At 36.7% G+C, this 23,805-nt stretch overlaps 1 protein-coding gene across 3 annotated transcripts in view; it reads right to left on the bottom strand.

Moving 5' to 3' along the window:
* Positions 1–23,805, bottom strand: part of GFM2 (G elongation factor, mitochondrial 2) — a 50,447-nt gene that overhangs the window by 574 nt on the left and 26,068 nt on the right. For 2 of the 3 annotated variants that reach the window (XM_011959249.1, XM_011959250.1), the window contains 10 exons: positions 20,413–20,493; positions 18,528–18,676; positions 17,046–17,186; positions 16,862–16,961; positions 15,138–15,327; positions 11,085–11,161; positions 8,369–8,507; positions 4,085–4,264; positions 3,790–3,905; positions 615–797 (listed from right to left, as the gene is read on the bottom strand). In XM_011959249.1, coding sequence (XP_011814639.1) covers positions 615–797; positions 3,790–3,905; positions 4,085–4,264; positions 8,369–8,507; positions 11,085–11,161; positions 15,138–15,327; positions 16,862–16,961; positions 17,046–17,186; positions 18,528–18,676; positions 20,413–20,493 — 1,356 coding nt within the window. The remainder of the gene's footprint in view (positions 1–614; positions 798–3,789; positions 3,906–4,084; positions 4,265–8,368; positions 8,508–11,084; positions 11,162–15,137; positions 15,328–16,861; positions 16,962–17,045; positions 17,187–18,527; positions 18,677–20,412; positions 20,494–23,805) is intronic. The other variant, XM_011959251.1, reaches the window with a different exon arrangement.

Here is a 23,805-nt window from a genome sequence, read left to right as displayed (position 1 = left end):
ATTTAGGTCATTTATATTATCAAATTTAAGCCTCAAGTTTCTCTTCCTGCTGATTATCTTTTGACTATTAGGGAAAAGTGATGTTGCCACTCATGTGGCTTAGCTATATCACTTCCTTCAAACAGATCATTTAACTTTTTTCAGGGTAAGTTAGATATAAAAGTATCAAGGACAGAAAGCAGAGTAGTGCAAGTATGCTACAGACGTATTTGTTAGATGGCTGTGCCCTTCCTACTACTCTGCTGGCAACCCAGGTGCCTGTCCTGGAGCAGAAAAGGCTGATAGGGGAGAAGAATGATAACTTGCCTTAAAACTGACAATGGTAGAAGTAAGATAAATGCTTGGCAGGGAAAAAATGATCATATAGACTGGCACCACATTTTGGTACAGCACATCTCAAGCTTTGTAGGACTACAAATACCCCCTGGTAATGGTAGAATCCCTGGATTTCCCAACAATTTAAATTCAAAGTCCTAACCATTCCTGCTGGTTGAAACTTAACATTTATTCCCTAAATCAAATTCATTCTTTTAGGTTACTGATTGTCTATTCACTGGCATATTATATCCCCTGAATTAAGAAGAATATGTACTTTTCCGTTACAAAGTACTTACCATAATATCTGCTAAGGGAACAAATCCAATAACAACTTTGTTGTCCTGACGAGTCTGAATTTCCTGAATGTTTCCTCTTCTTTGTGCCAGATCTGCCAGGACAGGGCTGAGATAATCTCTAGCTACTGTAACCTCAAGACTCATCAGAGGCTCCAAAACTTGCTTATCAGCTTTCTTCAGAGCCTAAAGAAATTAAAGAATGTTAACTTATCTTTCATAAATAAATACTGCCCATACTCTTAAGCCTAGAGCTCATACAAAAAGACATAAGCTTGCTTTAACTCTCTCTTTAAAGGTAACATTTTATAAGACGTCAACAACTACAATATTTGCTGGTATAATAAGCATGATAACATAATTTATAGATCTTTTGTATGGTATGATGCAAGGAGGGGTGTTTAGCAAAGTCTGATTATAAAAAATGACTGTGAACATGTGGTCAGAGTCACAGAAGTCCTCCCCTTTCAAAGATTCATTTGTTCATATTTAAAACTCATGTTGCTATTCCTGATGTCTATAATTACAATCCATGCCATGCCACATGCCATAGACAGCAATAAAGGGGAGAGCTTGGAAAAATGTAATGCAATAAGGTAATAGAAACATTATGTGAAATCTTTTCTTATTTAGAATCTTAGATTTCAAAGGCCAAGAAGAATACGCATATAAAGACTGTGGAAACGGAAAATGCCTTTCCGAATAAAATAATGGAATTGAAAAAGATGTAAAAATTAAGAGAAAAAACTGCTACAATAAAGAAAAGGATTGAATTCTGTGTATCTAGGGCATACCATGCTCACAGAACTGTTCTTAGTCCTCTTTTCATAATTTTTCCCTGGCAATATTACCTATCTGGAGAGCTTCAAAAATACCTTCAACATGGCTTCCTCAAAAACTTTAAATCCTATGCAGCCCATAGTTTCTGAGTACTCCAGTCTTGTACTCCATTAGCCTGCTTTGGGATAGTGTCTGAATATCTACAGCTCTCCAACATATCCCACACTGAGCTCATCATTTTCTTTTCCAAACACTTCTACACACATCCCTTTTTCTTATGATGACATCAGTAGTCTTCAGTTCACCTTTGACTTCCTTTTCCCCAAGTAAGCTGTAAGATTTTTTTTTCCGCTGTTCCTATTGCTGGTATCCTAGGTCAAACTTAGTCCATTTCCTGTCCTCAACTATCTCTTCCCTATTCAAATTCCTTCTGTACTTTGATACTTCTCCCTTCAAAACCTTTAAATTATGCTCCACCATTCTCAGAACAAAGTTCAAACTCTTTAATGTAGTTTTTAAAGGTTTCTCTACAGTCTGACACTATTTTACTTTTTCAACACACGACTCCCCTGCCTTCATCTGATAATACAGTTAAAAGGACTCTTATCTCTGTCTGGAAGGTCCCCCACCGTGCCCAAGTCCTCCAAAATCATCTCAGCTCAAATATAAATATTTCCAAGAATCTTCCCCAATTCCCTGCTTCCTACTTTCATGGCATTTGCCCATTTTATCTAATACTTTGGTTATATTTAATTCCCTTACGAAATCATAAGCTCCTTTAGGTAGAATAAAATCTAATCCTATTTGTGTCCTTCTCAGTGCCTGGTGAACTATAAGCACAACACAGATGACTCAATAAATACATGAAGCACTTACAAGCAGATAGAAGGAGACTCCCCATTACAAGAAGCTTAACAAGGGTAGTAGTACTTCCATGAGGAGTATTTTGTTTGAAGTAATGAATTAAAACTAAAGACTAAATGTAAGCCCCCATAAAGTTAATTCTTGTTCTCTGGCATAATCTTATTAAAAAGGTGAATGAACACAGAAATACAGACTTTATTTTTAGAAGACATGTTACACTTTGAAGGACAGGCCAATATATTGGGGGCTTGGGGTCAATTTAGAAACATTATTTTTCAGATTCCCATAAACTTTAAAAATTACTTGGGGACAGGTAATGATGGTGGCTCACAACCTGTAATCCTACCACTTTGGGTTTCGGAGGCTGAGGTAGGCAGATTGCTTGAGCCCAGGAGTTCAAGACCAGCATGGGCAAGATAGTGAGGCCTTGTCTCTTGAAAAAAAAAATTACTTGAGGGTGAATTTTCTCAATAATATAGTCATAACTACTTTGCAGGTAACATTTCTAACTATTAAGTGAACAATATTTAAACTTTTTTCAAAGCGCTGTTTTTAATCAAAAAGCTATTTAAGAAGTATAAATTTAAACTCGTGAAAGAGATATTAAGTTTGGCTTTCTTAAGTCAGGGGCTTAGGATACTTAAATTAACTTTGTAATTGTAGATTCAAGTACAATTACAGAAAATTGGGTCTCAAACACAGTCCAAGTATTAGAAAATGGCTATAAAAGCAAGTATAAATAATGCAAAATCAATCACTTAAAAAATTAGGGTAGTTCAATGCTGAGAGGAATGCATGGAATCAGCATTCAGCATACCACACTCTTGGGAGTTAATCCAGTTCTGGTAGGTTAATGAGGCAGGAAGTGGAGAGTCCATGACACTTAAGGACAAACTCCCCAGATAACCATACCAAGAAGACCACATTGCTTGATGCTTTGAGAAGAGAAGGTGCTTAGCCTGAATCTGTTATTCAGTGGGACTTAACTGGTTTCAATGGTCCTTGATTAAAGCAATCTTATAATTTAATATAAGTAGAGAAATAATATGGAACTCTGCACGAATTTGCATGTCATCCTTGTGCAGGGCCATGCTAATCTTCTCTGTATCATTCCAATTTTAGTATATGTGCTGCTGAAGCAAGCACTAAAGCAATCTTATTTGAATAACAATCTCCAAAATTGGAACCATATTGGATCTTTAATGTTCTTTAGATTACAGTCCATCTTGGGCCAAGCTAGCCTCAGATCTGTCTTCCAGTCAAACCTACCATGCTTGCCTCTGTCAGGGATGGGAAAGCAGAAATGCCACTTAAGGAAGCTTGCCTCTTTATCAGAGTATAAGATCCTCTTTGAAATAAAAGCCTGGTGATTAAGAAATCAAAAGATTCTCCATGATAAGAACTCTTGTTGACCACAAGGCTGAGGAGGCAAAGACATAAGATAAGGCTCTGTAAACACAGCTGTCTGCAAGATCAGTGGTACTATACTCAGAAAAGTCACCTGAAAGCCATAAAGATTAGGATAGTTCTATACCTTTTGCACGCATCTTGAGACACAGGCAGAAATCATAGTTGTGGAGGTACCAGGATGAATTGTCAGGGAATGCAAAGTAATTGCTACATCTTGAACTGGGGATCCAAGCAATGGTCCTAGACAAGGAAAAAAAATTGTATCATACTATGCTTGATGTGTAGTGAAAAGTAATGAGAAGTGCAAAGGAATAGGGAGAAAACACAAAGTTAGGAAAAAGACTGAAATAATCTATAATATAAGGATGATTAAATGGTTGAGTGTGATACTAATGCTTACTCTCATCTGAGTGCCTTACCTTGGAGGCATGCGCTGTGAATTCCACTTTCAATGGCCTCTTGGGAGACCTTCAAAAGGCCTTCACTGATACTTTCAGCATACTCAATCACTGGCGTAACAGATGATGTTTCAATTGGCCTTGCTTCCACTTCTACGGTCACCAGATGCCTTTTATCTCCTAAAGTTCTATCTAAGGTATCTATAAACAAATTGAATATGGTACCTCAGAATTAATTCTGGAAAGGTATCAAGGTGCTATAAACAGCAAAATTATCATCAACAAGTTCAGGGTCTCATAAAAGATAAAGTGGGAGAGAATATTAACAATGGCACTAAATACAGTGTAAAAATCAGAGTAAAGAGCTCTACCAACAAAGCATCCGCTTCTATGTTGATCAATGTTAAAAACCTGCTCTGTATCACCTCTTGTTTTAACATTAAGGTATGCTGAGGCACATGTTACGAAGATTATACTTTTAAACTTTTCAAAACATCTTGTAGGTGATTGAAATCCTTTTAGTTACAAACTTTTAAATAAAAATTAAATGATAAAACCTTTAAAAGTACAAAAGGTAAGCTAATGAAAATTAACTCTAAATCCTGACAACCCACAGAAGTTTTACATTGCGTATTTTTCCAGCAATACTTTATGCACTTACTGTTTACTATTTCTTTCCCAAAAAACTAGTAAAATGTTTTTGGTAAGACTGAAAACAGTATCTCTTATTTGCCAACAACCAACAATCTCCAATATTTTACTAAAACAGAAGTATGCCGTATTTATGTGAGGGGCCATGTAATGCACTGACTCATGGCCCAAATCAAAACTAAGAATTAATTAGAGTCTATAATTCTTCATAATTCCTCTTCAAGCTCATGTTTATACTGTGAAACATTTTCTATTTAAAATTATACAGGCTTAGGTGTGGTGGCTCACACCTGTAATCCCACCCAGAACTTTGGGAAGCCAAAGTGGGAGGATTACTTGAGGCCAGGAATTTGAGACTAGACTGGGCAATGTAGCAAGACTCTGTCTCTGTAAAAAAATAATAAAAATTAGCTGGGTGTGGTACTGCACACGTGTAGCCCTAGCTACTTGGGAGGCTGAGGCGGGAGGATTGTTGGAGCCCAGGAGTTCAAGGCTACAGTGAGCTAAGATCTTGCCATTGTATGCCAGCCTGCTCAACAGAACAAGACATTGTCTCAATATATATACGTGTTTATATATAAATATACATGTTTATATATGAGTAACTATATACATAATTTATGTACAAGCTAAAAATGAGCATTCATGAAACCTAAAACTACTAAAGAAACAGAGTATTACCAATATCTAGATGCCTTCTGAAGCAACCACTATCATATATTATCCTCATTATTTTCTTTAGTGTTATATCACATATGCATGTATCCCTAAGCAATAGTTTACTTCTGCTTCATTTTGAATTTGTTATGCTATATGTATATGGCAATTTTTTTGTTCCACGTTTGTGAGAGTCGTCTGGACTGTTTTCCGATTCCAGCCCTACTCCCCAACATCTAACAGTCAGCACTGGGCATTCCACTATAAGGAATAACCCTCCCTCTTCTTCCCTATTTATCTATGTATTATTCTAAGTATGAACTTAGAAATTATTTTTTCACAATGGTCTATACTTATCTTGGTATTCAAATTAATCCAGATTTGGCCAGCAGAGTCTCTTCAAGCTGGTTCCTGTGTCCTTATATACCCCCCTCACCATCATTTTTTGACCATTTCCTCTCTCACACATAGCATGATATTCCATTATCCTTTTTAATGTTTTATTTCATTTTTAATTAACAAATAATTGTATATATTTATGGGGTTTGTGAATCTTTCAATACATGCATACATTGTGGAATGATAAAAAGCAGGCAAATTTACACATCTATCATGTCAAAAAACATTTCTTTGTACTAAGAAGATTTAAAATATACATTATTAACTACAGTCACTGTGCTGTGTAATAGATCATGAGAACCTATTTCTCCTGTCCAATTGAAACTCTGTACCCCACCTCATCAACATCTCTCCTTTCCCCAGCTTTCCAACCCTCAGCCTTTGGTAGCCATCATTCTACTGTTCTGCAAGTTCGACTTTTAGAAATTCCACATATGTGAGAGATCATGCCCGTTGCACCTAGTTTTGATAGTTTCTTGTTCATTACTAACACAAGTGGCCCTTGAACAATGTGGTGGCTAGGGGTGCCAAACCCCTATGCAGTCAAAAATCCATGTGTAAATTTTGAATCCCCTGAAACTTAACTACTATAGAATACTGTTAACAGGAAGTCAGTCTTACCAATAAATAGTCAATTAACACGTTATATGTATTTTATATTGTATTTTTACAATAAACTAGAAAAAAAGAAAATGTACCAAGAAAATCTAAGAGAAAATATATTTACTAAGTAAAAGTAGAACATCATAAAGGTCTTTATCCTTGTCATCTTTGCATTAAGTAGCCTGAGGAGTAAGAAAAAGAGGGGTTTGGCTTGCTCTCTCAGGGACGGCAGAGTCAGGACAATAATCCATGTATAATTGGACCTGCACACATACTTCAAACCCATGTTGTTCAAGGGTCAACTGTACTTTCCATCCCCTCTTTTATTTCTTCAAAGATAGTATTTGTATATTCTACATCTCATAACTCCAATAACTGAAGCCTTTGCTGGTGTGACTATCTATTGTTTCTACTGCCTTTTTGCTCATTGTGCTTTTTCTCATGGTTTTGTGATTTAAAGAGAATTTTATTGTGAGTAATATTCTTTTATGTGTGGGATTTCTTTTTTTTTTGAGATGGAGTCTCGCTCTGTTGCCTGGGCTGGAGTGCAAAGGCGCGATCTCAGCTCACTGCAACTTCACCTCTGGGATTCTAGCAATTCTCCTGCCTCAGCCTCCTGAGTAGCTGGGATTATAGGCACTTGCCACTATGCCCAGCTAGTTTTTGTTTTTTTAGTAGAAACGGGGTCACCGTGTTGGCCAGGCTGGTCTTGAACTCCTGACCTCGTGATCTGCCCACCTCAGCTTCCCAAAGTGCTGGGATTATAGGTGTGAGACACCACGCCTGGCCATGTGTGGCATTTCTTTGAGGCCTGGGTTGATTGATGTCTTTGGAGAAGCCCTTTTCTCCAGGTTCCTTGGAATACTACCAAGCCATGAGCAATTTACACTAAAAGAACTAAGTTCTCCTTGGTCTGGAGTTTTTCAGGGCACACCAGTTCTATGAACTTAGGCTAAAGACCTGTATCAGAAGCCTATGATTACAAATTCTCAGAAACCTTGTCCCCTTACACATAGAGCCAGACAAGCAAGTTTCCTTGCCCTCTGCTTTTGCAGAAAGGACTTTCCCTAGTTAATTCTTTCCATGAGGATATGGCTCTCAAGCACTAGTTAGAGATGATTACAGATTCTTCTAGAATAACTATAGCCTACATTGCTGACTTTCCCCAGATTACTACTCCAGCTTCCTTTTTGACCTCTGGAAAATTCGATTACATTCTAGTCAGCTCAGATATTAAAACTTGTTACTTAGAGTTCTCTAGCATTTTTAGTTTTTCCAGATAAACAGTCCAGAAAGAGCACTCCTCATGCTATTTGCTCCTGTATTCTGCTTAATTTTTCAAGTTTCAGTGAAATGTAACCATCAGGACTTTTCACAAACTAATGAGCAGCTTGAAAGTACCTGGTTATCCTAAACGTCTTTTTTTTTTTTTTTTTTTTAACAATTTCCCACAAACCTGTCCACATTTTCTCCTTGGGGGTGAGTAGCAATAATTGTGGTCATGTTTTTTGGCTTAAGGGAACCAAATTAAAATCATATGTAGAAAAATTATGAATTTTTACATTTGGGAACTGAAGTATAAAAACTATACTTTCTCAAGATTACTATCAGCATAGAATAATCCTATTTATTAAGTACTGAAACTGACTTTCTACTTTTACTTTATAGAGTAAAAATAACACTTTGACTTCAAATTCTTAGACTAGTTCTGATAGTGAGGACTGGGACAAGCCATCGACTTCAATGGCTTACTCTATTCCATGACCACTGAAAAGCACATTTGGTTGATGAGTGGTCATCCAGGAGATGTTATGGGTGATAATGAAATAGGGTTTTCTATATTCAAAACAAAATCTTAAAAAACAAAAAAAAACCCCACATACATAAAAACCGTCTCCTCTGATAGAAGACATTAGTGACTGTGAACACTGCTTTAAGCAACTAAACAGAGAAAGACAGAGAGAAAAAGCAAATCCTAAATGTTTTACTTTTTACCTGTGGCACGAACTGAGTTTAGGATGGTCTCTCGATATGCCACCTGGAGTGGCCCGAGATAGGTCTCCAGTCCATATTCCCTCTTGATTCGATCATGAATAATCTCTATATGTAACTCCCCCATACCACACAAAACAGTCTGGTTACCAGAGGAAGGAAATAAAAGATTAAGGGTAAATTATATTTATTGCAGAACACTATATAAAAGTATGATGTTAATATATATTTATTTTTCATTAATTAGTTTCCTTTGTAATTCTTTTTGGCCAGGGGCTCTTACATCAAAACATTGCTTTTGACTTTGCTGACTGAAATAATGAATCAATAAAAAGTGAATTACTTAGCCATTCTCTCCTCCTTCTTTGATAGTTAAATTATCTGCTGGGCAAGTGGCATCTGGCTAAGACTAATGATGCCAACACTTAGCTAGATACCAACATTTCCCAACCACAAAGCCAAATTTCTGGCCAGTGGAAGATGACTATAATTGATGTGGACAGCTTCTGGGTGGTGCCTGTAAGAGGAGAGTAAAGCCCTTTTCTTAATGAAAATGTAGGCAACTGTCATGACACATGAGAATGAGGGCTATACCTTGTAAATGGGCAGAATAACCTTTCTCCAAAACCTTTCCCAACATCATGGGCATTTCCCAACCATCCAGGGCACTTTACAGCTTTGTAAGCAGTCAAAACCTTCAGACTAGCTTGAACCTTCATATGAGGGAGAAACTGATTTTTATCTTTTTTGAACCAATGAGGACTAAAGGTATTAGTGTATTAGCTTGGATCTGTGGAAGGGACTGGAGACTAAAGGTCAACGACATGGACAGTATGTGATCAAGCCCCAATAATAATTCTGGCCACCAAAGGCTTGGGTGAGTTTCCCTGGTTGGCAATACTCTGCCAGGAGGGTAACATGTCCCTGAGGATAAAGGAAGCATTGCAAAGGTTTAAAACCCTCCCAGACTTTGCTCTATGTGTCTCTTTGGCTGATCCTAATTTAAATACTTTTGCTGTAATAAAACTGTAATCACAAATTTAAAAAAATCACTTGGTATAGGACTGCTATACTTTAAGTTACAAAGTGAACTATTTGGGGGAAATACTTGTAAAATAATACAAATAAAATGACTTGCTTATAGATATCTGTACATATATACTTACAAAAATATATCATCCTGCATAACACAGCACAGCAGAAGAACACGTTTGGGTAAAAAGTGTGAAAGGCACAGGTGCTGTGGCTCATGCCTGTAATCCCAGCACTTTGGGAGGCCAAGGTGGGCGGATCACCTGAGGTTGGGAGTTCGAGACAAGCCTGACCAACATGGAGAAACCCTGTCTGTACTAAAAATACAAAATTAGCTGGGTGTGGTGGCGCATGTCTGTAATCCCAGCTACTCGGGAGGCTGAGGCAGAAGAATTGTTTGAACCTGGGAGGCAGAGCTTGCAGTGAGCCAAGATCGCGCCACTACATTCCAGCCTGGGCGACAAAGCGAGACTCTGTCTCAAAAAAGTAAGTAAAACTGTGAAAGGCTATTCACCAAGTTTTCAGTGGCTACCCTGCAGAATGAGATGGAGGAACTGAAAAACGGACTTAATTATTTACTTGGTAGATTTGTGTATTATTTGCTGTTATTTTTAAATGTAGTGCCAGTTTTTATTTCATTCATTTTTACTTACTTTTTTCAAGACAGGGTCTTGCTCTGTCACCCAGACTAGAGTGCAGTGGTATGATCAGAGCTCACTGTGGCCTTGACCTCCCTGACCTCCCAGGCTTAAGCAACCTTCCCACCTCAGCATCCTGAGTCGCTGGGACCACAGTTGCATGCCATCACACCTGGTTAATTTTTATTTTTATTTTTTTTGGTAGAGACAGGGTTTCCTTATGTTGCCCAGGCTGGTCTTGAACTCCTGGGCTCAAGCGATGCTCCCAAAGTGCTGGGATTACATTTCGATTATTTAAATAATCGATTTTTTAAAATAAAACATTTCTGTTTTAATTACGATTATCATACTCTTCAGTATCAATTAAACTAAATTACTACCTCATTTGGCTGGCATTTTGGGAAAATAAAGTACTCTATGCTTTCCAGGTTAACTATGTCAGTTTATCCTTTTCAAAGACAAATTTATAAACTTTTTAAGAAACTCCTTCTAAAATCTTATATAAACATCACCCTATCCTCCTAAAAAGAGGATGCAGAATGTAATTTAATCTTTTCTTGATGAATCAAAACATCTGTTCTGCTGTGCTATATTATACAGCGCAGTTCTGCACCTACTTTAACACTCTACTTCCTCTCACATTGTTACACTGTAGTCTATCACTTCTCTCCCAATTTAGGTGTTTTACTGTCTTCAAAAGCACCTTCCAATCCTCCTAGTATGCTTCTTTTATAAACCTTAGCATAAAAGGCTCAAGGCTTTGTCTTGATTAAACCTTATTTCAAAATTTCACAAAAAGCTGTCTTCAGGAGGGGTAAAAAATGTTGGAGAATACTTTATATATGTGAAGTGTAATTAACTATATAGAGAATTAAGGAAAATGTGCTTATTTAGCTTGATAGTCAACATAAAAGCAGAAATTAGTATTATGAGAGAATTTTAAAAAGGCTTTTCATTCGGGGCACAGACTTAATCAGTGCTTTAGACAGACAGACACACACACACACTCTTATAGAAAGGTTTCTGGAGTGAAGCGATAATATACCTACTTGTCCAGAGTCAGGATCTAGCCTTACTTTCAAACTTGGATCTTCACGCTGAAGACATTTCAATGCATGTTCCAAATCTATGGGATAAACAACTGTTATATTTACATTTCATTTTTTAAAAATAATTATATGTTCTAGTGGGCAAAATAAATGGATAAGCAAACAAATTTTGAAGAAGAAATTTCGGCCGGGTGTGGTGGCTCAAGCCTGTGATCCCAGCACTTTGGGAGGCCGAGACGGGTAGATCACAAGGTCAGGAGATCGAGACCATCCTGGCTAACACAGTGAAACCCCGTCTCTACTAAAAAATGTAAAAAACTAGCCAGGCGAGGTGGCGAGCGCCTGTAGTCCCAGCTACTCGAGAGGCTGAGGCAGGAGAATGGCGTGAACCTGGGAGGCGGAGCTTGCAGTGAGCTGAGATCCCGCCACTGCACTCCAGCCTGGGCAACAGAGCGAGACTCCATCTCAAAAAAAAAAAAAAAAAAAAAGAAAAATTTCAACCAGGCGTGGTGTCTCACTCACGCCTGTAATCTCAGCACTTTGGGAAGCTGAGGCAGAAGGATTGCTTGAGCCCAGGAGTTTGCGACCAGCCTGGGCAACATAGCGAAACCATGTCTTTACGCAAAAAAAAAAAAAGAAAGAAAGAAAAAAGAAAACTTCAAACAGTCATACATACTGCAGAGACAAAAATAAGCTGACATAATAACGATGGGAGGCTACTTGAGATTGAGTGGTCTAGGAAGGCCTCTCTGGGGTGATTTCAGTAAAGACAGAAATGAATAAACAAACTATAAGCAAAATCCTGAAGAAAAGAAATCCCAGATAGAGGGAATGGCTACACAAGGAACAATGTGCTGTTGGGAAAAAGAGCAAGAAAACTAGCAGCTAGAGATCAGTGGACAAAAGGAAGAATAGCATCAGATGAGGAAGGAGATGTGTGTCAGGGATCATATCATGTAAGGTCTTGTAGGCCATGGTGAAAAGTTTCAGTTTGCACTGCGAAGCCACTGAAAGGTTTTAAAAGGAACAGTAACATCATCTGATTATATTTTCCAAAGATCAATTTAGGAGCTGACAAAAAAGTAAAATGCCTTCAGAAAAACTGGCAATAATGAAGTGCCAAAAGGAGGCTAAAATTACATCATGAATAAACAGGTATTAGTATAACTCTATGATGATGAATTATCACAACCAGAGAAAAAATAATGTATATTTTAGATGGTATTACGTATGCCATCTAAAGTAATATTTTAATACACTCAATTAAGTATACTCTACCTCTTTTTATAAAAGAAATATGTTAGAAGTTCCACAGACAAAGTGTAGCTAAAGAAAAGAGCTGAGCACTGGATTAATGAGCTAACCTTATCAGTCAGACATTCAAAGTATCTTAGGTATACAAATCAGGCATTTTAGACCCACACTATCCAAATGGTAACCACTAGCCATTTGGAGGTATTAATGTTATTAACTGCCAAGTGCTGTAAATGTAAAATAAACACCAGGCTTCCAAGACTTACCATGAAAAAAAGAATGTAAACTATCTCAGCAATACATTTTAATATTGATTATATGCTGAAATAATATTTTTATATACTATGAAAACTTATTTCACCAGTTTGTTTGCTGTGGCTATAAACAAATTTTACATTATATATGTAGATCACATTATATTTCTACTGGACAATACTGTTCTAGACCCCTGACATCCCAAAGTGGGCACCAAGGACCAGCAACACTGGTAACACCTGGAGTCTGACGGAAATGCAGAATCTTAGGTTCTGGACCTCCTGAGTCAGAGTCTACATTTTAACAAGAATCCCAAGAGATGCGTATGCATGTTCAAGGTTAAGAGGCATTATTGTAGATAATATTTTATTTTAAGCACATATAGATACTCAAAGACAGTACATGCGTATGACACTAAGTGACTTTTGGAATAAAAGTAACTTTACTGTAAAATAAATTCATTTAAAAATATTTACAATGTTAGCATTTTAACAGGTATCAAGGGTTATAACCGGACTATGGGGTAAGTACAATAAAAGCACAGAAAAAGAAACATGGAGATCTGCCTGAAAGAAGTCTAAGTAAGGGAGCTTTGGTAAATCCCTTCCTCTTGGGGGCTCAGGACCCCTAAGCTAATGCCCATTAATGAGACTTTGGATACCAAACTTTTTCTCCTAAAGTAGTTAAAGGCTTGAATTCTTAGGTGCAAAACTGGCTGGTGCAATTTAACTGCAAGCCCACAATTTGAATTTAGGTGCTCATGCTGCATCTGAAATATAAAATGACTCTCAAATATATTTCAAAGAATCCATGGCTTACTTTGCTTGGGCAGCCCCTGCTCTTAACTGCCTGGTCACTCCTGATATAACCAGCTTGGTTAACTTTGATAATTAGGCAGCCAGATTCATCATCACCTGATCCTTTTCCACTAGAGTAAAAACTATACCTGACTGGCCTCAGAGCATTTAAAGTAACAGAAAAACTGTTGTTAGGCCCTTTTTAACTTAAATGCTGTTCCTACAGCAAAGTGGACACAAAAAGACTCAGTTTCGGTTTCCTTCGGTACTGGGGGGGCTGTCTTACATCTACACTCAGATTTCTTTCATGTGAACTCCATCTGGGGAGGTGAGCAACTGTAACCTCTACTGGGCTAGGGATCTTCCTTTCTCCCCACAGGGTCCTCAGGAAGACAAGGGGAGGCAACAGAGATTGCTTTTTTTCTCCTATAATCTGTGAGTCCAACTTGTTTTCAAAGGAAAAAGAGCTTCTAATGCCACCTCTAGAACCAGAAGGTTTGTCCTTAAACAGTCTAATATAGGAATTCAGTGAGAGCCTCATAAAGTGTGATGCTTGAGATGAGACCTAAAGAAAGGGTAAACGTTTTCAGGCAGGTAAGTTCATGGGCTACTATTATAGTGCAAGAGAGAACAGAAGAAAAGAAATAGTGATGCAAAAAAAGAGTACAGTATCTTCAGGAAATCATAATTACTTTACTGTGGGAGCATAACGTGTGGCTAGGTACTATAGTTTTATTTTTCTTTGGGTTAAAGAAGAGAGTCAAAAGGAAGGCGGAAGTTTCAATAAATGAAGCCAGACAAGGCTGTGGCAGAGGCTACTAGCAGCCTTCCACTCTACTCTGCTGCCGCCTACTTAAAAGGCTGTTTTTACCAGACTTCCTTGCAACAGGTGGCCATATGTCTCAGTGCTGGCCAATGACATAGAAGAAATCTTAAGAGAAAAGGGGTATATCTTCTTCCTTCCCCTTACTCCTTTCTGTTGCCAGCAACTCCAAGGTGATACCCGAGGCTGCAGGAATTATGCACTCAGATAAGACAAAAAGATTAGAGCCTGGATCCCTGACAACACTGTGGAGCCACTCTAATCCCTGGCTACCAATTCAAGGCTTCTGTTATGAGACAGAAATAAATTTTTGTCTTATTAAAGCAATTGTTATTTGGAGGTTTTCTGCTATATGTAACCCAATCTAATTGGAAATTATAATTGGAATCATGGGCTTTACATACCACACTGACGAGTTGGGGTGTGTGCTAGAAGTAATGAGAAGCCACTGAAAAAATCTGAGCTAAAATGCTAAAGAACAAAGTAACAAACAAAAGTTCAAACGAGGTTATCCACAGTATACAAATTTCTTCATTGAGTTCTAGAGGTTGAGGTAGAAAACAAGGTAAAACAGCATTTTTATACATGATGATGAGAAACTGAGTGGGTTATGAATCAGTTACTGTCTAATCTAATATACTAGAAGGGCAGTTCTAAGACCAGTTACTTAGAATCCCATAGATAGCACTACAAGAGTAAGGAAGAATATGAGAAGAATGGCCAAGAAATAAGAAGAGAAAAAAATGAAGGCATTTGTAAAAATTGAAACATCTTAAAAAACAAGACCAACCACAGGAAATGTTTACCAATATATTCAGATAAAATTTACCTCAATCACATAAGAAATCTCTTGAGGGTATATTGTAACTATTTTATATAAATTATCAGAGCACTAATTAGTTGACACACTAGGACCATTTATACCTGGCTGCTTAGACACTGACGGGGGTTCTATGGTACAGAAGAAAACAGGCTCTGGAATCTCCACTCCAGCCAATAAAACTCTCTCTGCTTCTTTGTTTTGTCTGTGCTTCTTTTCTCCCTCCCTTTCGGCTCTACGAGCTGCAGCTAATGCGCTGGACTTGGATGAGACAATGGTGTCTCCAGTGGCAGTCTGCAAGCAAACAAGATGACTTGGAACAAAAGTGGCATTTAGCAAGCGCTCATCTTCCACCAAGAATCACAATATAAGAATTTTTTTTGTGACACTTTCATCTGAACGTAAAAGAGAAATAAAATTCAAAAAGCTCATTAATAACTGTGTAAGTAAAGCTAATTTAACTTGCATAAGAATTCTATTCAAAATATTATTGTAATAAATTCTAACAAACAATAAAACACATACACATACACATCCAAAATTATTTGGCAAAACAAATGTACCTTCCTAAAGTTTCAATCATAACAAGACAGGTTAGGGAAAGTCCATTAGAGTGTTCTACCACCCATAAGAATTTATTCTTTCTTACAGAAAATCTCCTATTAACTAAAATAATTAACCAGAATACCCTTAACTGTGCAGATTGCTGGCTTCCATGTAGAGCCCAGTTATCTTTTAAAAACTATAATTTCACTTTTAAACTTTTATATTGTGAAGTTCTGTGCCAGTTTCCTTCTCTGTAAAAACAATCCTACTAGAGCAATAGTCCCAACGTATTTGTAGAGCTCCTTCAAATACATACAAGGAGCTCCTGCCTTCAGGGAGATAGAGGGGACATTCCAAAGTCCAGTAACCAGTCAAATAGGAATTTTCTACTGAAGGATTTTCTTTTTTTTTTTTGAGATGGAGTCTTGCTCAGTCGCCCAGGCTGGAGTGCGGTGGCACGACCTCGGTTCACTGCAAGCTCTGCCTCCCGGGTTCACACCATTCTCCTGCCTCAGCCTCCCAAGTAGCTGGGACTACAGGTGCCCACCACTACGCCCGGCTAATTTTTTAAGTGCTGGGATTACAGGCGTGAGCCACCGCGCTACTGAAGGATTTTCAAACTTGAAACTAATCATGAAGAGTTAAAATGTTTAAAATAACAACGTTTACTACATAAAGGTTAATGAGAAAATTATATTTTATTTAATCCATATAAATGACAATCCTTAGTTTTAACCTATCAAAAATAAATACAGCATCAAGTATTTTCATTTATTCATCCTACAGTTATCTATGGAATGTCTACTATATGCAAGCACTGATCTATGGACTATAGAGCCATGAACAAAAAAGACAAAAATCCTTGCTCTCATGGAGCCTTCACTAACAAAACATCTTGTTATTACCTGATCCGTTGTAAGTCTAGGTGAAATTTTCTGCAATGCTCAAGATAGGAATAAACCCAATGGGAACACAACAATATTTTATATAAACTTAAAACACACATATATGTATATACATAAATACCTATAAACAGTATGCTATTTTACTTGGATTTCAACTTTATATGAACACAATCCATCCTGTCTGTGGTCTTCTGTAATTTACTTTTCTTCCTAGTAAATGTATGAGATTCAGCCATGTTGATAAATATGCCACAATATTCTTTATTCTACTATTGAGGGACATTTGGATTGTTTATGGGTTTTTGATATTACAAGTTGCTTACTTGTAATTAAACATTTAAGCTGTTATTTCCTAGAGAAATCATTTGGTCACTTACATGTTTAAGCCCAACAGTCAAAGCAATGTTACCAGCAGTCAGTGAAGGGATTTCTACATGTTGGTCAGCAAACGGCAAAAGCAGACGACTTATTCTCTCCCTGTAAAATCATGATTTTATATTAGTAAAAGTATTTTTAAAGAAATGAGTACAGTTTTATAAAGTAAACTAAGCTTCTACTTACGTGCAGTTTCCATTAACATTATGAATGGCCAACTGGGGTTTTATTGTGCCTGAGTAAATGCGCATAAAAACCAGTGGTCCTCGCTGCTTGTCATGGAGAACTTTAAATGCCAATGCACATAAGTCATCCTTATACCACTGCCTATAAAATAAACATTCCAAAAAGGCCTATAAAACATACGTCCCATAACTGCAGAAACTTATCCTTCATGTCCCCAAAGATCTCTTTTATCTTCTAGTAGAGCTTAGAGCCACTAAATGTCTTTGTTACATAACTCTCTTTTTCCATTGACTAAATTACTCAATAGAGATCTTACCATTAATTCCTCAAAACTAAAAATAATGGATTATCTTCCAAATATCACCTCTATTTGCAAATAATTTCATTGCCAAGAGCTCTCTCCATGAAGACTACACCTGGGAATATCACACCACTTATCAAGAAATCAGCACAGGGTAAATAAACAGGTACTTTCCAATTATTGCTTTTATGCTCTCCTTCCACTTTCTGTTCTTACATAACCATAAAAATCTATACTGTAAACTTGAAATTGTTCACATAACCAACACTCACAATAGAATGATGTTCTTAAACTGGTGATCACTGATAAGTTTTAGAATTGAGTTCTCCTGCAATTGCCAAATTTTGTGCATCTAAGGAGAGCTCCATATTTTCATTAGTTTCAAAGGAGTTCCCAACTTAAAGTAGTTTAAACACTTCTGTGACAGAATTTCTCCAATCTTATTCCCATTTCCTCCAATTTTTAACTTTAATAATACTAATATAGAGCTTACTATACCAGGCACTGTTCTTTGTGCTTTACAAATCATTTAATTCTTACAAGAACACCATGAGATAGGTCCTATTCTTTGCATTTTATAGATGAGACATTAAGCAACTTGGAAGAGCTAAGATTTAAATCCAATAGTACAAAGCCTGTGCTCTTCACCATCATGCCTCTCCAATTTAGAGGTATGAAAAGTTATTAACATCAGAATTAAGATAATTAAAGTCCATTTCTCTGCCATTTTACACATTGCTTACTCAGATTTTAAAGGACTTACTACTTAAGTACAAAGCTTTTAGTGACAATAGAGGCAAAACAATGACCTTTCTTTATAGCCACAAAATATTCTGAGCTTATGAAAAATCCTGAAATCTAGATGAATATAAATATAACTACAGAATATTTAACAAACATCCCCAGGATATCACTTTTCTAAGACTAAGATGGCAGGGTCAACACTTAAACTTTTACACCGCGAAAAGACATACCTCTTAGCTCTATCTGTAAGATATTCTCTTTTTACAAGAGATGAAAAATGTTCCTTTCAAGCAAAAATTACTATGGTTCCTTATATCATTTGCAATAACACTCACCATTATTATTCAAAAATGGTGATTTAATTACTCTTCATAAAAGTATTTGCCTACTTGTTTCTTCAAAGCTAAGAATTTTAATATATGTGATTGCATACTTACAGAAATTCATAGTTACGCTCTTCAGGTGAAGGCAAGTACATAGTAACAGCATCTAACAAGGGCTGTATCCCTTTGTTTTTCAGGGCACTTCCACAAAGCACAGGCACTGCTGTCTGAGCTAGTGTCACTCTATGTATTGCAGTCTGTAGCTACAAAGCAGAGAGACAAATGAGCATTTATTTTGTGTTCTGGTCTTGGCCAGAAGCTCAAAATTAGAGGTTTTCTCTAACCAGCCATGTACACAGCACTCCTCACCACACCTCCATCACTTTGTTGGCCTAGTTTTTCTTTTTAACACTAATCAGTACCTGGCATGTTAGATATTTATTAGTTTATCTGTCTCCCATTCGCTAGAATGTAAAATCCATATGAGCATTACCCCTGGAAATACTGCTAAATCCCCAGAAACGAGAAAAGTGGTTAAAATAGGTGCTCAAAAACATTTCTTGACTAAATTAATTAACATACTTATGATTTAACCTTGATAGTCTAACAGAGAAACTGGTCATAAATAAAATATATACATCTGAGTTACCATTTCTTCAATTAAATTAAATCCATATTAAACAAAATCCAAGGGAAAAATGAGAAATCCAAGTAGGAAAATTTTTAGAAAGATTTCAAAAAACCAGAAAAGCTTGAGTGTGTTTGCAGGCTATTATTGGTGGGTCAATCCTACTTTAGATTGTGAGCTCTCTGAAAACAGAAATCATGCTATGTGAAGATAGGGTACAATAAATATCACATTTAAACATCCAAAAATAAACAGTTTCAAAACTGACATTTCATTCAAAAGAAAAAATCACTTTCATTCTAACTTTTGAGTGGCTCAAAAATATGTTTCAGCTCTTGTGTTTTTAATTATTCTAATGAATACTAAGTGAATTTGCTAGGCTCATCTTTGGCTCATTTTACAGATTATTACTTAGAAACACTTTGCTTGGCAATTCTTATGTTTCACAAAGAAAAATAAAGAGTAAATTTGCCAAATTCATGGGGAATGTCCTTGGCAGAACAAAATAGCATTTCCTTCAAGAAATCTGTCATAATTCAATTACTATCAATATTTTAATTGCCTCTTCTCTGGCTTACTATATGTCAAAAGACAAAAACAAAGAACTGTAATGAGTTTCAATAAAAAATTTAAAAAGATTCAGAAAAAAATGCTCTGAGAAAAATGATCATTGTAGTAGCCTGAAACAACAGTAAATTTTAATACAAACTTTCTGTGATCTCCCTAAACATCCTTAGAGGAATTACCATGATGAAAAGACTACAGAGAATGAGTAGTTAACTAATGCTGACTCAATAGAAGTTAAACAGATTCAATTTTTAATTTTGTAAAGTCAATTTTTAATTTTGTAAAGTATGTTTGAAAGTAATAAATCACTGCCATTAAATATTGTATTAGTAGTGACTTTAACTTAATGTTCTCCTAACTTTAAACTTATGGCTTTCTTTTTTTTTCTTTTTTTTTTTTTTTTGAGACGGAGTCTCGCTCTGTCACCCAGGCTAGAGTGCTGTGGCCGGATCTCAGCTCACTGCAAGCTCCGCCTCCCGGGTTCACGCCATTCTCCTGCCTCAGCCTCCCAGGTAGCTGGGACTACAGGAGCAGCCACCTCGCCCGGCTAGTTTTTTTTTGTAATTTTTAGTAGAGACAGGGTTTCACCATGTTAGCCAGGGTGGTCTCGATCTCCTGACCTCGTGATCCGCCCGTCTCGACCTCCCAAAGTGCTGGGATTACAGGCTTAAGCCACCGCGCCTGGCCATGGCTTTCTAACAACATGCAAAGTTTAAAAAAAAATGCACACACATCAAAGGCAGAGAAATCAAACTACATCCAATTAGTAACATTTTGCCAAAGCTATTGAATAATAAAATTTACCTTTTCAGCTGGTAACAAATCAAAATTTTCACTAAATTCTTCTAAAACCAAGTCAGCAAATTCATCATCCAAATCTGCAACCTATAGAGAAAGGTTTTAGAGTTCTATAACTTGCATTTATCTTCATAACTATTAACTTGTCCAAACCCCATAAACAGACAATATTCAAATATTTCAAGACGGCTACCTTATCCAGGCCAAGCAACTCTTCACTTCTTCTAACGAGATAAAGAAAAATGTTTTTCTTTGAAAGGAAAGGAAATGGAAAACTAAAGATACTATTAGGAGTTTCCTAATTCACAGAAAGTCAGAGCCTGATAAAGCATCTTAATTAAGTGCTATCAGTGTGCTCAAAAGAAATCAAAGAAAATGTGCAACTTACAATGATAGGACATACAATGGATTGGCCTTTTTAAGATAAATTTGGAGGTTTTAGATTACAAAAAAGTTTCATCTGGTTTTCCTCTAATATCTGAATGTTCACCAGATCTCCCAAGTCGGTCAAACTAAAAGAATTAATGTTGCTGTAATTCTGCACTGAAGAAATACATTTATATTAGGGCAGGGAGGCATAGGCAATATTTCAATAATAAAAATGCAATAGTCTATTTCACATTCTTTTCATAACCATCCGCCTATACGAAATGGGATCATTCAGCCGACAAATTAATAAAACACCTTCAAAAGCATGTTCAAAAGTACAAGGGAGCAAAACATTCAAACTTGTCAAAAAACCACACTGTTAACAGGATTAAGTATAGCAGAAATGTACCTAACCATCCTTCCGGAAAGCATTATATGTGATGGTTAAGCTCAACTTCTGGAATCAGACTATCTAGAAATGGTTCCACCACTTACTAGCGTGTTCAAATTTTGGTAAAGTTACTTCACCTCTCTGCCTCAGTAACTCACAGAGTAGTATCTACTTCTTGAGGCTGTTATAAGGATTAAATAACCAATTCAAATTATGCTTTAAGAATATATACTAGTGTATAATAAGTATTAGCTATTATTACTGAGCACCTTCAATATTGGAAGTTGATTCTATTCCACATTAATCTTATTCACTAATTTAAAGGAAAATTTTAAATTGTGGCAAAATATATAGAACATAAAAATTGCCATTGTCTGTCACCTAGGCTGGAGTACAATGGTGCAATCTCAGCTCACTGCAACCTCTGCCTCCCGGGCTCAAGCAATTCTCCTGCTTCAGCCTCCTGAGTAGCTAGGATTACAGGCGCGCACCACCACGCATGGCTTTTTTGTATTTTTAGTAGAGACAGAGTTTCACCATGTTGGTCAGGCTGGTCTCGAACTCCTGAGCTCATGATTCACCTCCCTCAACCTCCCAAAGTGCTGGGATTACAGGTGTGAGCCACTGCACCCGGCCCATTGTACTTTTGTATAGTTCAGTAGTGTTAAGTACTTTCACATTACTGCACAATAAATCTTCAGAACTCTTTTCAACTTTCAAAACAAACTCCATACACATTAATTAAACAACATTCTATTCTCTCTGCCCTTCCCCAGCCCATAGCAACTAACATTCTACTTTCTGTCTCTGAATCTAATTACTCTGGATCCATGGATTTGGCTTGCTTCTACCTTTTGGCTATTTTGAAGAATGCTGCTAGGAACATGCATGTGCAAATGTCTCTTTGAGACTCTGTTTTCAATTCTTTTGAGTACATACCCAAAAAGCGGAAATGTTGGGTAATATAGTAACTCCGTATTTAATTTTTTGAGGAATCACCACACTGTTTTCCATAGTGGGTGCAACATTTACATTCCTACCAACAATGCACAAGGTTATAATTCTCCACATCTTTGCCAACACCTATTTTCTGTTTTTGACAGTAAGCATCCTAATGGGTGTGAAGTAGTCTTATTCTGTAAATTTTATACATACTTATGTGTTTCTTATAATCAGTATATGATTAGCTACTGACAGTCTCAGATTTTCTGAGATTTCTGTCACATACTGTCACATCCTAGAAGACCATGAGATATGGGCAAGTGTGTGTTGGCTCCTCAACTAGATTACAAGATCCTTCTTAAGTTTATTCTTATAGTTCTTCTGTATTAAAACAACACAAAAAAACTCAAAGAGGAATGAATTATTAATAAACGTCGGTTACACTTCTATATTTTCTATGCTCCCCAAATTAAAAAAGCAGTATAACAAAGCAGGTAAGAGCTTTAGCTCTAAACTGAGATTAACCTGGGTTCAGATTCTAGGTCAGCCACTTTATTAGCTGTGTGACAACTTATTTAAGCATTTGAGCTGCTGTTTCCCCACCTGTAAAATGCAGACAATATAAGGTTCTTGTGAAGGTTAAATTAAAAAGTATACATAAAGCACTTAACCTAGCATATAGTAGGCCCTCACGGACTCAATAACAAAAATAATAATTATTATGTTAATGATAAAGTTGCAATGATTACTACATATAGTCAGGCATCAGTTAGTGACAGGTATAAGTTCGAAGAAATGTGGTGTTAGGCAATTTCGTCATTCTACCAACATCATAGAGGTGTACTTAGAAACCTAGACAGTATCGCCTGCTTTTACACCAAGGCTATAGTCTATTGCTCCTAGGCTACAAATCCGTATAGGATGTTACTGCACTGAATACTGTAGGCAATTGTAACACAATGGTAAGTATTTGTGTATCTCAACATAGAAAAGGTACAGGGAAATATGGTATTACAATCTTATAGCACTGTCAACATTCATGTGGTCTGTTCTTGACTAAAATGTCATCATGAAGTACATGACTATACTTCAAAAAAAAAAAACTACATACAAAAGATGAGTGAAAAAAAAATTAATGCTGACAGAATTTATTTGGACCAATTCAATTTAGAAGTGAAAAATCAAGGGCTCAGATTCCAACATTTTTCTCTACCATAATATTCAAGAAATTTATTTAAGGTTTACTTATTGCCATATATACTAACAATATAATATAAATATTACAAATATTAACAATCTTGCTATTTTGCATTATAATTTTAAAGGTGGAGGAGGTCCAGAGCTATATACCAACTATAAAATTGACGGTTTTAAAATTTTCTAAATAATTTCACATCTGGTGAAAAGTAAAAGACATGCATATCTTTTGACCTAGCAATGCTACTCCTTAGTTTAATCCTAAAGAAACCATTGCGATAGAGACAGCGCCGGGGCAAGTGAGAGCCGGACGGGCAATGGGCGACTCTGTGCCTCGCTGAGGAAAAATAACTAAACATGGGCAAAGGAGATCCTAAGAAGCCGAGAGGCAAAATGTCATCATATGCATTTTTTGTGCAAACTTGTCGGGAGGAGCATAAGAAGAAGCACCCAGATGCTTCAGTCAACTTCTCAGAGTTTTCTAAGAAGTGCTCAGAGAG

This window comes from Colobus angolensis, unplaced genomic scaffold (assembly GCF_000951035.1).
Source record: "Colobus angolensis palliatus isolate OR3802 unplaced genomic scaffold, Cang.pa_1.0 Scaffold49, whole genome shotgun sequence".
Lineage (NCBI taxonomy): Eukaryota > Metazoa > Chordata > Mammalia > Primates > Cercopithecidae > Colobus > Colobus angolensis.
Note: the sequence above shows the minus strand (reverse complement) of the source record. Positions and strands in the feature narration are given on the sequence as shown.